Raw genomic sequence first — 18,671 nt, 5'->3', positions numbered from 1 at the left:
TCAATTTTTCCTTAGTTTTCAAGTGTTATCAAAAATTAATTCTGTCATATTTATATAGAATACTGAGGCAGAGTAGCTAGTATAATACCTGACTCATACAAAGGATGTATTTATACAAGAATTCTCTGCAGCTACTTGGATAGAAATATTGGACCTTTTCAAAAGATTAAAAGTTTAGCATAGAGGATACTGATATTGGTACAGATTTTTTATATATATTAGCACAGTTTTTACTGTCTCTATCTATAGTAAAAACTAGTTTTGAGGCATTATGAGAAAAGAAATTAGAAAGCTAAAATAACAAAAACGTTCTCTGTAACTCCAGAACAACGTTTCTGCATCATCAATTCTCAAACTTTTTATCACATCATCGCAACTATTCCACATATGCCAGAAGGCCCAGGCCTCCATGAAAGTAAAAGCAACTGTGTAAAATCTTGGCCTCACTCCACTTGTTTTAATAATCTGGTTCTTGTATGAGTTGTAGATGATGCCAGACTGGAGACAAACAAAAGGAAGAACACTAGGTACCAAAAAATTCCAAAAAAATCCTTGAACATATACTTATGAGAATGTTCTGAAACCCTGAAACCTGAGGACACTGACAGCAGAGAAGACAAACAAGTGCTGACATCAAAAAAATTCCATTAAATTCTGAAACTCAACAAATTGTATCCCAGACAGTCTTGAAACTTCAGAAATGCTACTGTAAGTGTGAACTGGTAAAATCAGTATGCATTTCCATATTAATAAAATCAATTTTTAAAAGCAAACAAATTATGTCATGTTTTTGTATAAAGCCAGAGGGGTTTTTTTGGTTTTGTTTTTTAGTTTCTAAATATAGCTTTAAATGTGTTCTGGTGGCAGCATTCTAGTTGTTTTAACTTAATGCTCACAAGGGCCCAAGTCACGTGCATGGCCATTTGCAGTATTTCACTTCACAGATCCAGACTCCCTGGCATCCACAAGCCACAGGACAAACCAGACACAACTGTGAATAGAGCCATGTTCCCTATCTTTCCACTCCAAGAAAAATCCAAGGGTCCTCCAGAGAGTGAGTTATCCTCACAAGTAGAAACACGCATCGCATGAAAATCTTCCCACTTGGAGGAGATGCAAGAAAACAAAAATTAATAATAATAAAGGTGAAGATCAGGATCTATTGCCATTAGTGTAGGGCTCTGGGGAAGATGGAAAATGCCTCCCTCTGTGTAGATATATTACAAAAAGGTGTCCCTTACGTACTGACAAATCCTGCATCCCCATAACAGGTTATCCACTAAGCCCTTTGGACAAGAGTTCTCGAAAAATGCACTAACAGCACAAGTATGCCTGGAGGCTCAGCTTAAAAAAAGGCGGGAGTCTTCAAAATGAGAACAGTCACCCTACCAAGTGCTAACCTAGTCTTACGAAATTCAGAACACCAATGAACAGTTGTAAAAAGCTTTCAGAGACAAAGATCAAACTATCTAAAATAAAAGATAAATCATTTCCTTCCCTTCAAATTTCTCAGCTGCAACTCTGGAAGCTTAACAACAATTCCTTTCAAGTTCTGAAGAAGAAATTATTTTAATCTAGAAATTTCCACCAAGCCTAACTATCAATATGAGTATAAAATCTCACATTTCAGATGCTCAAAGAGTCAAAAAGTTTACCTTACATATATACTTTCAACACATGTGTTTGAGGGTCGATATAGTACAATAAAACTACAGCACAATCCCAGAAGGGAAAGGCAAGAGATTAAGAAAATTCAGGAGTTCAGTAAAAAACATCCCAGGCAACAGATGTAAAACAAGCATAGAAAGCAGTTAGTTTAGCTAAACTCAACATTCAACACGCACAGGAAGATAGCAGCAAGGTCTCAATAATATAGTGAAGATAATATATAGAAAAGGGACAATCAGAAACTCCAGAGAAAGGAATAATAAATCCATCATAAAAAAAATCTAGACAAAATATGAAACATACTTAAATGTGGTAAGATTCAAAGAAATTAGTGAAATAGAATATTTCATTTGCTATATACTTCAGCTGGCAAAATGTATGGCAACATAAGATTTTAGCTCTTTCCTTGTCAGTCCATTCGCACTACCTGATTCTGTATTTAATTGGTTTACATAATTTAATAAGCACTCTTTATGGATTTTGGATTTTAAGTGTCAAGCAATCAACACATGGAAAACAACAACAGTATCATAAATGAGTGCAGATATTTTACACTTTGGCCATAAAAATATTTTGGTTAGAAGAAATGAAATATGTAAAATGGAAGGATATGTTATGGAGACTTTACTGAACAGTTGAAGGTACAGAGATCCTACCTAGACAAAGAAATTGATTTTTTAGTATATTATTTAAAAGTATTTATAAAATTTTTCTTGGGCCAGGCGTGGTGGCTTACAACTATAATCCGAGCACTTTAGGAGGCCCAGGCGGGTGGATTATCTGAGGTAAGGAGTTCAAGACCAGCCTGGCCAACATGGCAAAACTCCATCTGTACTAAAAATACAAAAATTAGCCAGCTGGGTATGGTGGCAGGCACCTGTAATCCCAGCTACTCGTGAGGCTAAGGCAGGAAAATCACTTGAACCTAGGACATGGAGGCTGCAGTGAACTGAGATCGTGCTACTGCACTCCAGCCTAGGTGACAGAGTGAGACTCTGTCTCGAAAAAAAGAAAAAATAATTCTCATATTGCTTTATTTCTGAAATATTTTCCTTGTTAATATTCATTATGAAAACACACTTATCGGCCGGGTGCGGTGGCTCAAGCCTGTAATCCCAGCACTCTGGGAGGCCGAGGCGGGTGGATCACGAGGTCAGGAGATCGAGACCATCCTGGTTAACACGGTGAAACCCCGTCTCTACTAAAAATACAAAAAACTAGCCGGGCGAGGTGGCGGGCGCCTGTAGTCCCAGCTACTGGGAGGCTGAGGCGGGAGAACGGCGTGAACCCGGGAGGCGGAGCTTGCAGTGAGCCGAGATCGTGCCACTGCACTCCAGCCTGGGCGACAGAGCTAGACTCCGTCTCAAAAAAAAAAAAAAAAAAAAGAAAGAAAGAAAACACACTTATCCTACAAATCCTATTCCTATGTCATATTTTCTCAAATCAATTCAAAGCATAGTTAGCCTCTCTTTCTCTTGCCCTCCCCTGTAATAGTTTGTAAGTTACCCTACTATGTTATCCATGACAGTCTGACTTGCATGACTGGCATTTCACGTCTGGCATACTTTTAATGTCACGTAATTAAAATATTAACTTTGGTAAAAATTCTTGTCTTCTTTATCCTTATATACCTCAGGAGCAGGCATACTCTCTCTTCCAACTACCTAAATAACTTTTAGTAACAAAATATAAATGACAGAAAATAACAAAGTCAAAATAATTTTAGTTAATTCTTTCATACAGATTAGTACACTTGAGGGTTAACCAAACTTACGATTATTTTAATAATAAAAGTACCTGTACTAGAAAGTGAGCTCCATTTTGAAGGAATGCATCATTTCTTATTGGTAATTTTGTAGTGACTTGAGTTTTTTGCTCTGGAAAAGTGAGGTCATTTCTCCTCGATATATTTAAGATGCCATCTTTTGCTTGCAAGGGGTCCACAGCTCCAGCAGGAATGTAAAGTACAGAATAAAGCAGCCTCACATCTCCTTTAGTCCCTCCTAGTCTTGTAAAACTCAAGGATAAGTGTCGTTCACCTGGGCTGCTTTCAATCTTCTGGTTTTCCATAGGAAAAAATGTTATTAGGCCATAGACATCATCACTATCCTGAATGTAGAACAAAAGCTGCAGATAAAGGAATAAAATATTAAAGTATAGAATTCTCACATCTGAGATTATCAAATTCTGTATTTTCCATGTTATTCTAATTTGAATATTAATATTTCATGTCTAAAAATGATGACTTCCTACACATAATAGAGTAAAAGATGAACCAAAAACAGATTTGGAAATGTTCCTAAATCAGTTTGTGGAATTTTTTAGAGAGTAAAATATTTATTTTCAGAAGGAATACTGAACAAGAAAACTATCTTTCCAAAGCCAATGTTTTTCTTGTCCCTTCAAACTAAACATAAAGTTGATGTGCATGATCACATTCTTTGGTTCTTCTACAGCACAAAAATATTAACAAGCATAAAGCATAACAAGAGTTATACCTCGGCTGGCTCGCTCACTTCTGCACCTCCTCGTATTGTATGAGGCAGAATTTGAAGTAGATAAGCTTCTGCCTCTTCTGGAAGATCATCATCAACTATAGTAAGAGGAACTGTTGCCGACATCTGCCCTTGTGCAAAATGGAGAACTCCAGAGCTTGGTGTGATATCTGCTGTTACTGGTGAGGGATCACTGTTGTTCCGTGTCAACACCCAATTCACAGACACGTTCCCATGGGTACCGCCATTTCTAACCACTGTGATTTCTTCAAATCTTAAATGTTTTAAGAGAAATACATATTGTCACATAGTACACTTTATTTCCCTTAGATTAGCTTTCCCAATGTCAAGTTGTCCATTAGACACTGATAAAAACAGAATCTATGTAATGAAAGAACAACTGATTTGTTTTTTGTTTGAGACTGGGTCACACTCTGTTGCCCAAGCTGAAGTGCAATGGTGTGATCAGAGCTCACAACAACCTCAACCTCATGGACTCAGGCAATCCTCCTGCATTAGCCTCCCACGTATCTGGGACTTCAGGTGGACACCACCACACTCAGCTAATCTTTTTATTTTATTTTATTTTATTTTTTGTGGGTGGGGTCTCACTTTATTGCCCAGGCTGGTCTCAAACTCCTGGCCTAAGATAATCCTCCCCCTAAGCCTGCCAAAGTGCTGGGATTACAGGTGTGAGTCACCATTCCTGGTGGAAAAAAACATTTTTAATATGAAGGTGTAGATATGTGGATGTGTCCTAGGGAACTACTATACTATAAATCATTTGCATAATTAAATCACACTCCAAATAAGAAAGAAAACAGTGAAGCCATGGTAGAAAAAATGACACATATTCTAACAGTTCGTTGTGTCCAACACCACAAAACTTAAATCTTGGAATAACATATTAAAATAATGGTAGCAATATATTTAAAATAAATCATACCTTGATATTCTATCTTCATCAATTATAACTGTCCTTTCAAACAAAACACTGTTGAGTGAAAGGACTCCATAAGGTTTATCATTTGGCTTAATGGTGACTTGTACAACAGAAGGGCTTATTAGCACAGCATCTCCCTGTAAGGTATCTTTTAGTAACATAATGTGAAACGATTCAGCAATCTCTGGTATGGTGTCATCAACTATTTGAAATTTCAAGTGAGATTCATGAATAAAAGGTGGAAAAACAACAGTTGTGTTTGGCTGAAGATCAATGAAGTCCAGATTTTGCTGGGCATGTGCTGTGGAATTCCCAGTTGCGATAGCATAACTGATTGAAACCTCATATTCATCAGATCCAATCAGATTTCCATTGTTGTCCTTTCCACGAACTACTGGAATTACGAGTATGTGGTCTTCCTCAGGAACCAAATAAATACTCTGAGGGAATCTCACGGGACTATCATTTTTCTTAATGATGATCTCAACTGAATTCCTAGAGGTGTTTATCTCAGCTCCTCCTTCTACACTTTTCAGTTGAACTAAAAATACTTCATCATTTTCTGGTACCTGTTAAAGGAATATAAACAGAGGCAAAACATCAACAGCCAAAACACCTGGAAAGAGACTAAAGTGTAACAAGTCATTATGTTTCAATACAATCACACAGAAATAAAAATTCTCTAACTGAGGGAGCAAATACAAAGGCTTGTTTAGTCTCCAATTAATAAAATATTTTCCACAGGTAAATAACGTATTTTGGACAGGAAAAGAAAACGTAATGAAGCAACAGTACAACTAATGAAGTACAAGTATAATGTCTTTCAACCTTAACTGGTCCTTGGATAACTCCAAAGATTAAACAGTAAAAAATTGTCATACATTTCTATCAGTTTTATCAGTTTGGTAGGGTTAGAAGTAGTACTGAAAGTCTAAAAATACCTAAGAATCTAGAAAGTACGTTAAACATTACATAAAAATTGTTAGTTTTCCTTGTGAATTACTCTTGCTTTTCTCCAAATGGTTAATTCAGGAGTTAAACATGTGACACCAATATATGCTTTTCGAGATACACATCATGCCTCCCTGGAGAAAAAGCTGTAAGAGTCATTACTAGGAAAAATGTTGACACTGTTAAAGTGCAATTTTTGCTTTTCTTTTTTTTTCCCCCCTTTTTTTAATGCTCCTGCAGAGAAATCTTGGGGTTAATATCCACAGTGCTGTGTGAGCTTTTCATTCACCACAAATTCTATTTTAGAAATAAAAGTGAAGAAAAAATACATACTTTTACCTCCATCAGTAGCAATACAAAAAGCAAAGCTATTTATCTTAAAAATAAAATGTTATGATTTGATTGATCTTTCAAATTTACAATCAAAAGGTATAATTAATCATCTCCCCAAATTATAGCCCGTTCAATGCTCTGAGATCTTTTTTTTTTTTTTTTTGAGACGGCCCGGGCTGGAGTGCAGTGGCCAGATCTCAGCTCACAGCAAGCTCCGCCTCCCGGGTTTACGCCATTCTCCTGCCTCAGCCTCCCCAGTAGCTGGGACTACAGGCGTCCGCCACCTCGCCCGGCTAGATTTTTGTATTTTTTAGTAGAGATGGGGTTTCACCGTGTTAGCCAGGATGCTCTTAATCTCCTGACCTCGTGATCCACCCGTCTCGGCCTCCCACAGTGCTGGGATTACAGGCTTGAGCCACCGCGCCCGGCCCAATGTTCTGAGATCTTAAAACAAAAGGTTTTTTTTGCTTGCTTCCAGAACCAGAGGAACTAGAGATATCAATGCTTCCAAATATTTTATTTTTTTTCAAGAGAAGAACTCTTTTCTAATAATGTCTTCTAATACTCTAATACATTTTTTTTTCCTTCTCTTGAGGTTTCCTGTGATTTAGTTTCGGAATGTTTGTAGGAGGGTAGAGGGAGGGTTACAAACTCCCAGCTATTTTCTTTTTGTTTTCTTTTCTGGCAAAATATAGTTTCTTTTCTAAAAAGTCATGTTTTCTCTTGTTTAGCTCATGTGGGGGACATCCTTGCACATTATTGCTCAGATTCATTCTTTTCTTAGCAATTAAGCTAGCTGTATCATGTATCTCTATCCTTGGTAGTTACAATGTGAAATATGAAAATAATAAAAACCTTCCCATAAATGTGAACATTAAAAATATCCAAACAAAAGAATATCAACTTAAGTAGAATTTTTCTTTGCTTTTGTGGTAAAATATTTATTCTAGGTTAGTACTGTTCTTGCTCAAAATTGAAAGCACTAACACAAATAGATTATCAGGGTATACAAAATGCTTAAATGTTTGTATTATGTATGGTTGCCAGTTATATTCAAATTCATCAGCTTTTAGATGTACAATTTAATGTGAAGTAAGTAAGATAAATAATAATAAGATGTATTCCAAAATAGTCAGCTATTTATAGCTGAGGTATGACTGGCCACAATACACTAAGTTTATATAGGACTGTGTCCTGCAACACAGGGTCCTTGTCCCGTTTGGGTATGTAACATTAGCCAACCTCATCGTCGAGTACTGTCAAGTTATAAATTACTGCTGCTCTGCCAGGGGGAAAGGTGATATTTCCTTTAACTGGACTCAAATCTTCATCAGGGGAATTTGGGCCACCCTCTACCTGAAAAGAAACACACAATGCCGTCAATAAATACAAAATACTTCACGAGATTGAGAAAGCATCATTGTGATGTCAGCTGACAAAAATCTGAAGTTTAAAGATGTTCTGAAAGAATTACATCATTCTGCCCTTCAAATTAATAGGTTCTATAACGTAATTATAGATATTGACTCTAACTGCATTAAAGTACGTGGCTTCTATGAGCTGCTTTTTCTCAAGCATTACGTTAAACCTGAAGGGAGAAATACTCTATAAATATTTCTTCTTGGAAGAAAGGGTATTCAAGATTAGTAAATTCCCTCAAGTAACAGAATCAAATGCCAATATTTTCCACTTCACAAGCTGGATGTGAAGATGTGAAGAATGAATAAAATCATTCATTAAAAAAAGCATTTGTTGAAGAATGAATAAAATCGTTCATTAAAAAAAGCATGCTCCATGCTGCATCTCTTCTAGGTACTAAAGATTTAGCAGTGAACAGAGCTAACTCTGCACCATATAGACCTGACATTTAAAGGAAGGGAATAAATGATAAATAAATGAATGGGTGTATGTTATATGATAATAAGTATCATGGAGAAAAAATTAAGAATAGCATGAGAGAGATCGAGTGCAGGGAGGGGTGCTATCTGTATGCAGTTATACTCAATATAAAGCACTTACAACAATATATGGCAATATTAAGCACTTCAAAAATGTTACTTATAATTATTTAAATAGAAAACAGGCTACAAATCTGATAAAATAACTTTAGACATCCATAGGTAAGTTGAAAACACTCTAACCTGGATGATTTATTCTTTCTACAGCCAATTATTTTCTAATTTTTCCAATACTTATCAGAAAAACTTTCAAAAATTTATTGTCTAAATGCATATTCCTAAGTACCTGAAAAATTGTGTATGACTTCCAGTGTAGAACTTGCAAGACTACTGCATATTTAGTTAGTGTTTACTATGTTTTGCATGCATTATTGCCTTGTGCTGTTCTATGTTCTGTGTAGTTAACATAACTACCTTATGATGTGGACACCCACAAGCATGAACAAAACTATTCTATGCTTCCATAGAATTGCGTTACATAAATACAAGTTTCCATTTTATTGATATTACAATTAATAATTAGGAAAGAAACTGGTATCTGAAATTGCTAACACTCTAATGTTTGAAAATAGTGTATGATCACGTTGTGGATCCTAAAAAACACAGAAAACACAAAATTAGTTGAAGATTTAAATGTGTATCTTACGGAACAGCAATGTGGTGACACAATGATTGACACATGGTCAGTAAGCAATCAAATCAAATGATTAGAGCTAGCACCTGAAAAATACACCTCACCCACAGCTTATCATATTCATGCCACATCCTGTAACATTTATGGATTCCCATGGTGGAGTGCAATGGCAATAAACACCATCCATTTGATGTACTGAAAAAAAGGGGGGGTCGGGGAAAGGCATAGTGGGTCATGACTGTAATCCCAGCTCTTCGGGAGGCTGAAGAGGGAGGATCATTTGTGCTCAGGAGTTCGAGACCAGCCTGGGCAACATAATGCAACTTCATCTCTACAAAAAACATTAAAACTTAGCTGGTCATGGTGATGCACACCTGTACTCCCAGCTATTCAGAAGGCTGATGCAGGAGGACTGCATGAGCTCAGGAGGTTGAGGCTGCAGTGAGCCATGAATGTGCCACTGCACTCCAGCCGGGGCATCAGAGTAAGATCCTGTCTCAAAAAAAAAATTAAAATAAAAATAAAATGGAGAAAGACAACATATTAAATCATTTTACATAAACCTAAGTAATCCATGGGTATTTTAAAATTTCCTATTTTTGAAAACATTTATCATAAAAGTTTTATGAAATTTATAGAATTAACATTATTATTCTATCTTATGATTTATTTTTCCCACATATCTAAAATGTTCGCTTGTATTTCATGTAAGCATTGTATACACAAGCAGCAAGGAAAACATTTTTATATTAATCATGAAATGTATCAGATCAGAAAAGTATTCATCTTTATTTTAATTGTATTGTGTCATATTTATTATACAAGGAACTTTGATTTTCAAAACTGTAGCCATCTGGTATGAACTCCAGTGTTTGTATTTAAAATGATTTCAGGGCTGGGTGCGGTGACTCACGCCTGTAATCCCAGCACTTTGGAGGCCTAGGCGGGCGGATCACCTGAGACCAGGAGTTCAAGAATACCCTAGCCAACATGGTGACACCCTGTCTCTACTAAAAATACAAAACTTAGCCAGGCATGGTGGAGCGTGCCTGTAATCCCAGCTACTGGGGAGACTGAGGCAGGAGAATCACTTGAACCCGGGGGGCAGAGGTTGCACTGAGCTGAGATCATGCCACTGCACTCCAGCCTGGGCAACAGGGCAAGACTCTGTCTCAAAAATAAAAATAAAAATAACTAAAATAAAATTACTTCGGAGTAAACTTACCTCAAAAGTCACCATCACCATTCCATAGGTTCCCTTTTCCCTGATGAGAGTAAGAGGCACGGACTCATTTCTGCCCCTGGGCTCACTCACTGTGACTGAGGGAAGCTATTGAGGAGAGCAAGCACAGATGATGAGGAGCTGAGCAATCAGAGGTATGAGGCAGTAAAAACTATTACCTCAGAAACGCTCAATTTCCACAGACAAATCAATCCACACTGTATATAAGAATGTGATATTTCCTAGCGTCAATGAACTATAGCTTTAAAATGCTGAAAAAGTTAAAAATAATAGAGTAAAGGGAACACAAAAACTAGTCAAGCAAAAGATGCAGTTTCTTGTCCTGGTTCTACCATCAACTAGCTGTTCTGCTGAGGAATTTAAAGGTTTTTTAGTTGAAAGATGACGAACTCAAATGCTCACAGGGGCCCAGGAGGTGACAGACATGAGTTAAGCCTCCAGACCAAGGCAGCAGGTTACTGGGACCACCACTTGGCCCTGCCCACAACTCCTCTTTCTCCACATCAGCCAGCTTGTCAGTGAAAAGCAGACACTGCTAATAACTTTCAGGACAGGATCTCTGCAGGAGGTGAAAGCGAGGACTTCAAAAGAAATATGCTATTTTGGCTGGTGGAAACTCAAGGTAGAAGAGGAAGAATACAGACGCAGCCAAGTGCACACAGGCTACAGAAGCAGTGGCCAGCTCTCCGGGTAACAGCAAAACTCAGTAGCCCCATCCATAACTGGGGTTAGGAATGCCTATCTTGAAAGGCTGTGATAAGGTTTCAATGCAATAGTTCACATCAAGTGCTTATACTGAGGGTTCATTAAATGTTGCTACCTGACATATACTGAGGGTTCAGTAAATGTTGCTGTTATTATCATCATCATCAATGTCATTTTCACTACCAACATAATCATCCTCAGGGTGGAAACCAAAGCCAGCCTATTGAGCACCACTGTGAGCTGAATGTTTATTTAGTTTAATTTTAAGGATGTCAAAGGCTGCCTGGCAGCACTGAGACCCCCACCAGTCAGGGACCTGGGACCCATGCCAGAAACTAGGATTCATTTCTCAGAGGCTAAGATGTATAATGTCAACAACAACAACAAAATGAACCTTTAAACAAATCAGTGTGAGGTCAGAGGTGATATACAGGGAGTTAGTGTAGCAAGAAAGCCATATGGAGAGAAATTAAGCAATTAAGGGAGCCTGCTTCATCATTAATAATTCCTTATCATTCAAAAAAGAGATGGTTGATTAATTAACTTAATGTTTGTAAATGACAGTATAATGGAGGTTACCGAATTTCTACTAAACTAAGGTTGGTCAAATACCCTTTTTAATGAAGATACGGCACATAAAGATCATATTTACCTATAGCCCACTTGTTTCAAAGATAAGTTAAGGTACCAAGAAAATGACATACAATACAACCAATTGTAGTAGCAATCTAAAAATAAATGAAAAGCTGGGAAGTATTGCAACGTGTTTTATTAATTATAATTAGTAATGTGATTCAAAGAGACTCTAAGTCAGGAATGTTACTGGAGTCTAAAATTTAGTGGCCAAATTCAATTGTATTGCAGATAAACTTGGTTTTATTTTAAGAGCTAGAAACAATTTATCTAAAGAAGGGCCCTATCTTGTGTATTTGTTTCCAAACATAAAACCCTCTGATCATAGGATTGGCCAGAGGCACAGGAATTCAGTTAAGGAATAGAAAATAAACTATTGAGCAAAAGTGAGTGGGATGAAATGAAGTTTCAACTTCAGAAAATATCAATTAATGGGAAAATCTTAAGAGTTGGGATGACTACAGAATTTTAAAGAGAGGTAACACCTGCTATTCAATTTAAGTTCATAGTAAGTTTTTTGAAAAGTATTATTTCAATATGCTTTCTCATCTCTCATTAACTCCAAACTTTCAGAAGAGTCTGATAAACAAACAACACTTTCTTTAGGTGACATTTGGGGAAATCAGGCAAAAGCAATGGGTGGTATATCTGAATTACAGACAAAAGTGGTAACAAAGGAGTCAGGTGGAACAATCAGCAGAAAGAGATTAGGACAACAGATGTCCACCATCATACAAGCCTCCTCAATTCACAAACATCTTGGGTAGAACAAATGAATGGTCTACAGAATGTGAAACAGAGACAAAGTTAAAGCAAATTTTATTTAAATATCAAAAGACAGCATGATACTGCTAACATCATGAAAACTAATTTTTAAAATTTAATAAACTACAAGTATCATTAAATTGTGTCCATACCATATTAAATGAAATAATTCCAAATGCATTGTCATTTGATAATATTGTCACACTAACAGTCCTTGGCCATCCGAGCTTCACATTTGCTGAAGATTTCTAAAATAAAATCCCAAAAATAAAATAATGAATTAAAAATAAAATAATAAATTAAGTATTTATTTTTGTAGAGTTTGTCTTCAAGTAGTTATTCAGAATATAATAAAATACATATGTAATCTTAATGTACAGATTAAGTAAACATTGCAATTACATCAATATGGTTAAGAAGTTCCAAATGAAAAATTTTCAAAAAAGTTTTGAAAAGCGTAAGTCACTGACTCTTAATAATATATGATAGTATAATTATAAATAATCACTGGCTAGTAATACTATATTATAAATTAGTTATAATTACTATCCTGTCACTAATATAACAGAATTAAGTACACAGTACAAAATTAAATGTAATTTTTCTCATGCTATTGAAGGTACTGGAACTTTAGAATTAGTTATTCTATGAATCACAGAACCAAATTGAAGATAAAACATTAAAACTATGTTTATAAAATGCAGAGTTTTCTGTAACATTTGTACAGATGTTCAAGAGAGCACAAAGTATATTTTTTAAAGAATGACTTAAAAGAGCAAAATATAACTGTTTCAAGTGTCATTTTCACAAACATTTTAATGGTAGTGACACAATTATTCAAGAAAAAAATTCTTAATGCTCTTTAGAAAAAACCACCAGAATGTTGTTAGCGAGTCATTGCATCAACCTAATAGATGAAGCCATAAAGTTCAATTAAACCTATGACTACTCAAGTTTTTTTCCCCAGCGGTACTCTGAATTTAAGTCACAGGGACCTCCCACTTCCATGCCTGTTTTATGTATCCTTGTCCTTTGAACTCAGAAGTCACAGTCATTCTTTGCACATCTGGTAGCAGGCGAGGAATAAAAGAAAAAAAGGCCAAAGGGAAGGCAAAGTTTTCTGGAGCAAGTGTCATGGCAATTCCTGAGTAAGGTGAATGGATCCAAAAACTAGCTGTGGAATTTCTGAACAAGATCAAGGAATAACCAGATTATGGAAATGTTGAACAAGTTGTCAGTTCTGGATTCTACGAATACCACCACCAGTTATCTGAATTGGCTCATCTCTAGATAGATAGGTTGTTAAGCACTAAAAGATTTTTATAAGTTTTATAAGTCCTCCTTATAATTTCTATAAGGAGGAAACACAGACTTACCTGTAATGTTAAGTGAAAAATAAAAGTTTCATCAGGCTCTGGTAAGTCATCATCACATACTGCTATGTACACTGTTCTGTTTGTTTCTCCAGCAGGTATAAAAGCTGCAGCATATGTGTCAAAAAAATCACCACTGTCCTCTCCATACAGCTATGAAATGCAAAATATAGATCATTCTTATTTAACACAGTATTAGGACAAGTAAAACTGATGTTAATTACAGCAATCAAGAGAAAAAGCATAAATCAAGTGACTTTTATATTTATCGACAGGGTGTACAAAAACAAAAATCATAAATATTTAACAACTGAAAAAACTTATCTTCAGAAATAAACAAATGATTCTAGGCCAGGCTCAGTGGCTCACTACTGTAATCCCAGCACTTTGGGAGGCCAAAGTGGGCGGATCATGAGGTCAAGAGTTTGAGACCAGCCTAGCCAATATGGTGAAACCCCGTCTTTAATAAAAATACAAAAATTAGCTGGGAGTGGTAGTGTGCGTCTGTAGTCCCAGCTACTCCGGAGGCAGGAGAATCGCTTGAACCCGGGAGGCAGAGGTTGCAATGAGCTGAGATCGCACCACTGCACTCCAGCCTGGGCAACAGAGCAAGACTTCGCCTCCAAAAAAAAAGAAAGAAAATAGAAATGATTCTAAACAAAATCATTTGTTTGTGCTGTGAAATGAAAACAAATATTACACAGAAAAATAATAATTATATAGGAAAGCAATTATGTGAATTTTTTTCTCTGCTCTTGATTGATCTGGAGTAGACTACAGCAAACCTAACAAGACAAATCATAGCTAAAATTCTCAAAAAATTGTTGTATATATGCAAAGCAACAAAACAGAATATTATTCAGCCATCAGAAAGAATGAAATCCTTTCATTTGCAGCAACATGAATGTAACAAGAGGTCATTATGTTAAGTGAAATAAGCCAGGCACTGAAAGATAGATATTGCATCTTCTCATCCACACATTCTCATCCAGCTAAAAATGTGGATCTGATGGAGGTAGAGTAGAATGGTGGTTACCAGAGGCTGAGAAGGGAAGAGGACAATGAAGAGAAGTTGGTTAAGGAGTCAAAAACAGAAGGAATGGGTTCCAATATTCGATAGTACAGTAGGGAAATTATAGTTAACATTAATTTATTGTATCAAATAATTTAATATATCAAAACAGCTAGAAGAGGGGAATTGTAATGCTTCCAACACAAAGAAAAAATTAATGTTTGAAGTGAAGGATATCCCAATTCCCCTAATTTGATCATTACACATTGTATGCAAATATTAAAATACCATATATACTCCCCAAAATACGTACAACAATTATATATCGACAAAAAAGAAGGAAAAGAAAGAGGTGTATGTGGCCTGCCAAAAAATGTGTCAGGAAAATCAATTATTTCCCTATCCCTTTCAAAGAAAATGCTCTTTCCCAAACTCAACCTAAAGTTGTACTCATATTCTCCCACATCTCCAATAAAGATCTAATTCTTCCAGCGTTTCAAATGTTTTAGTCATCATAAACTTTTCCTTAACTTTTTAGGATCTTATTCTGTAAAATCAGCATGACTAGTAAAAGTCTCCGCATTATCAGTAAGATTCTGCATGACCTTGTGCAGATCAACATGAGATCTCTTTCACCAAACAGCTCAAAATGAGTAATTTAACTACTAGAAAAAATATTTGATTTAGTACCAATAAAAAACATGTACAGGGAAATTTTAGTCAATTCCTAGTTCTCATACATAAAAATAAGCTTTAAATAGTTGAGAAATCCAAGTAAGTTGTCAAGGGTGTTGGAAATATACCTTACTATAGAAAATGACACAAACTTTAAGAAAGAATTATCAAGAGCCACTGAAACAAACAGAAAAGCACAGTAATTCAGCCTATGAAAATCATTTCATTAATTTCATTAATCAAATGCAAATTAATCAAATCATTAACACTTCGAAATAAGTAAAAATCAAAATATATACACATATATATATTCACCAGAATAACATTCATAACAGTAAAAATTAGAAGCAACCTCAATGAAAAGGAAGCATGATAAGAAAGTAATTACAACACCATCAAGAAAAGTTGTGAAAATGATAAAGGAACCTGAAAAAATTGTTAAGATTCAATGAAAATTATATGAAAAAGATTATCTAATATAATGCATACTCTAAAAATAATTTCTATATATGGATATTAGTCACAAATAACTAAAATTATAGCATTGGATTTGTTCATAGGTCATTTTTCTGCATCTTCTTTTTATAATATTTCATAATGTGATTATTAAACCTACTACTTAAAATTTTATTTTTGCAAACAAAATGTTTAAGTACTTTGAGACTCAAATATAGCAATGTTCTTAGTGGTCATATGACATAACTTTCTGGTTAAAAGTAGACACATACGCACACACAATCCACCCAGTAACTAAACTGTGTGCAAGATAGATCTATAGTTTAACAAATTCTACCTAACATTCACTTAAGTTAATATACTTAATTTTTCCCACTAAAAGAGCTCTCAGACATAACTAAAGTTTTTTTTACTATTGTCAGTTTTCTACTTTTAAATATTCCGTACATTTTCTCTACACCACCTTACAATAGATAGTATATCTGAGCAGAGATAACTACAATCCAAACTACCCAAAATGAAAAGTTCTTGTTCTAAAATAAATACATGAACACTATAAAATGATCAGTCTATATCTTTAAAAATAGTACTGTCAAATGCACATGGTTATGTTGGAGCATTCTATAAACCTATAAGAGATAAAAATGGAATAGTGTTATGTGCAAATCATCTATCATTTACCATAATGAAACTGCTCAAAATCTCAAACGGAAAAAAAAATCCTTGCCATTAAAACTAAGAAATTTCATATCTATTTCAGTACAAATAGAACTATAATAATTTCTTACCGATACAATTGCAGTAACATTTGCTGGCTCTCCTATCCTTTCAATGATAAGACGAATAACTGTTGTACTTGTTTCATTAACAACAAATTCAGTTTGTCCAGTAAATCTTATTTCTGTTTCTCCAGACACAAACAGGATGAGTAAAGCTGAAAGAAGATTTACTAATAAAGATGCAGAGGGCATCCCTAAAACAAAACAAAACAAAACAAAATGTACATATATATAAAATTCACGAAATATATCTAATCTATTTTCATTAGATTGTGATGTCTATAGACATAAACACAGTATGAAGAGTTAGACAGCAAACAACTAAGACATAAATATATCAACTACTAAGCCATCAAACTCAAGATGTGTGATGACAGAAGTTAAAAAATCACGATTCTACTCTTATGGTTCTTTTTCTACTATTCAGAAATACTTTTTGCTTTTTAGCTCTATACCAAGATAATAGTTATAAGTTAAACTTACTTATTAAATTTAGTTGATGTAAAAAATTTATTGACATCCACACTTTAAGAAAAACCTAAGCAGCAACATGGAAATTTAATTAAAGACCATATTTACACAAATAAAACTATGATATACCAGCCAAAACTGAAATAGTTGAAGCTACATTTCTAGCAACAAATTGATTTCTTGGTTGGTGTTTACTTTTTCCTTAAATTTGTCTCCTTTGAGAATTTTTTTTAATTCTTAGTCATTGCAAGGAAATTCTAATCCTCTCAAAGAAGGGATAAATTTCCAGGACTTAAATTTCTTTCATTTTACTAGCTAAAATACTAAGACCACGTCTAAGAAAATGTTCATGTTGCTTTAAAATAAGCAAGTTTATCAAAGTGTATATTTCCTTTTTTTCATGATACCTTTTTTTTTTTTTTTTTACTACGATATGTATGAGTCATCAATATTGTTCCTACTTTCAGCACTCTGGGATTCAAGCGCTTTCAAAAGCACAATAGTGCAGTGGTCTCCTGAAAATGCTGCTGTTTTGTAATGTAGATGTACCTCTAAAAATGTGAACAATTTCCCTCATGGATCATTAAGATTCCAATGGATCTATGTGATCAGTCGCACGAACATAAAAAGTTCACATGTTTTAAAGAGCTGCATTACATATTCTATGAGCCAAAATGCTTCCTATTAATCTTTACCTTGGCCAAGAAGTAATAAAATTTTCTTGTATGTGATGTTTCCACTGAGCTACACATGGCTTTATATTTAGACACACCAAATACATGAGTTCCTGATATATTTTAGGATTTAAATGCAATGTTCTCAGTTAAGTATATACGGACAATGCAGTCTGAGACTGCTCAATGATGTCTCACACACTTCTGATTGCAAAACCCAGACAGGGATGCCGAGTTCAAATGGAGTCCAGGAAAGGGATATAAGCTAACAGGGACAGAGATGTTGAAGGATTGGGACTTCTTCTGTCCCTTCTCTCCACGCAAACCTGCCAGAAGACTAATGAAATCTGAAGAAGGAATAAAATAGTTTTCCTTGACCAGCTGCAAACTCTTCCCTGTCTTCTAATCCAGTAATGTTCATGGAAAGAAAGGAAATGAAAAAGATGAGAGAAAGGGAAGGGAAAAAGCAAAGCGTTTGTGAGACAGGAAAGTGGGAGCAGTTCTGAGCTAAACCAAAGCCAAGTGAAGGTCTTTTATGGAATCCTAAAGCCAGAATGATTTTACACCCCACTTAGGACAAATAGTGGGAAGAAAATGAACAAGGTACAATGAAGAGAGTACAAAATGGAAGAGGGAGAAAGAAGGTGGTAACCTAGGCTTTGGATGTGAAAGAAAAAAAATCAATTATGGTCTACTGTGACTTCGAAAGAAAAATCTAAAATCCTTGAACGGGAGATGTGATAGAATCGTGAACTGAGAGAAGTAAGACATCTGAAGTGCAATGTGAGACAGAGTGAAATTGAGATTACAGCATGAGTAGAGGGAATCAGGAACAAGTAAGAACAGTTCTCAAAATCTGTCCTGCAAAAAGATCACCTCAGGCATTTGTTAAAATGCAAATTC

The 18,671-nt window shown here is 35.3% G+C and overlaps 1 protein-coding gene across 1 annotated transcript in view; it reads right to left on the bottom strand.

Annotated features, from left to right (window-relative positions):
• ADGRV1 (adhesion G protein-coupled receptor V1) overlaps positions 1-18,671 on the bottom strand; it is a 605,676-nt gene that overhangs the window by 525,480 nt on the left and 61,525 nt on the right. Inside the window, exons 2-9 of the mRNA XM_011944259.1 lie at positions 16,633-16,817; positions 13,705-13,854; positions 12,481-12,576; positions 10,208-10,312; positions 7,633-7,746; positions 5,110-5,675; positions 4,167-4,437; positions 3,466-3,795 (exon numbers count right to left, since the gene is read on the bottom strand). Coding sequence (XP_011799649.1) covers positions 3,466-3,795; positions 4,167-4,437; positions 5,110-5,675; positions 7,633-7,746; positions 10,208-10,312; positions 12,481-12,576; positions 13,705-13,854; positions 16,633-16,817 — 1,817 coding nt within the window. The remainder of the gene's footprint in view (positions 1-3,465; positions 3,796-4,166; positions 4,438-5,109; positions 5,676-7,632; positions 7,747-10,207; positions 10,313-12,480; positions 12,577-13,704; positions 13,855-16,632; positions 16,818-18,671) is intronic.

The sequence above is a fragment of the Colobus angolensis genome, unplaced genomic scaffold (genome assembly GCF_000951035.1).
Source record: "Colobus angolensis palliatus isolate OR3802 unplaced genomic scaffold, Cang.pa_1.0 Scaffold23, whole genome shotgun sequence".
In the NCBI taxonomy this organism is placed as follows: domain Eukaryota; kingdom Metazoa; phylum Chordata; class Mammalia; order Primates; family Cercopithecidae; genus Colobus; species Colobus angolensis.
The sequence above is the reverse complement of the archived record's forward strand: the minus strand, read 5'-3'. Positions and strand labels throughout refer to the sequence as shown.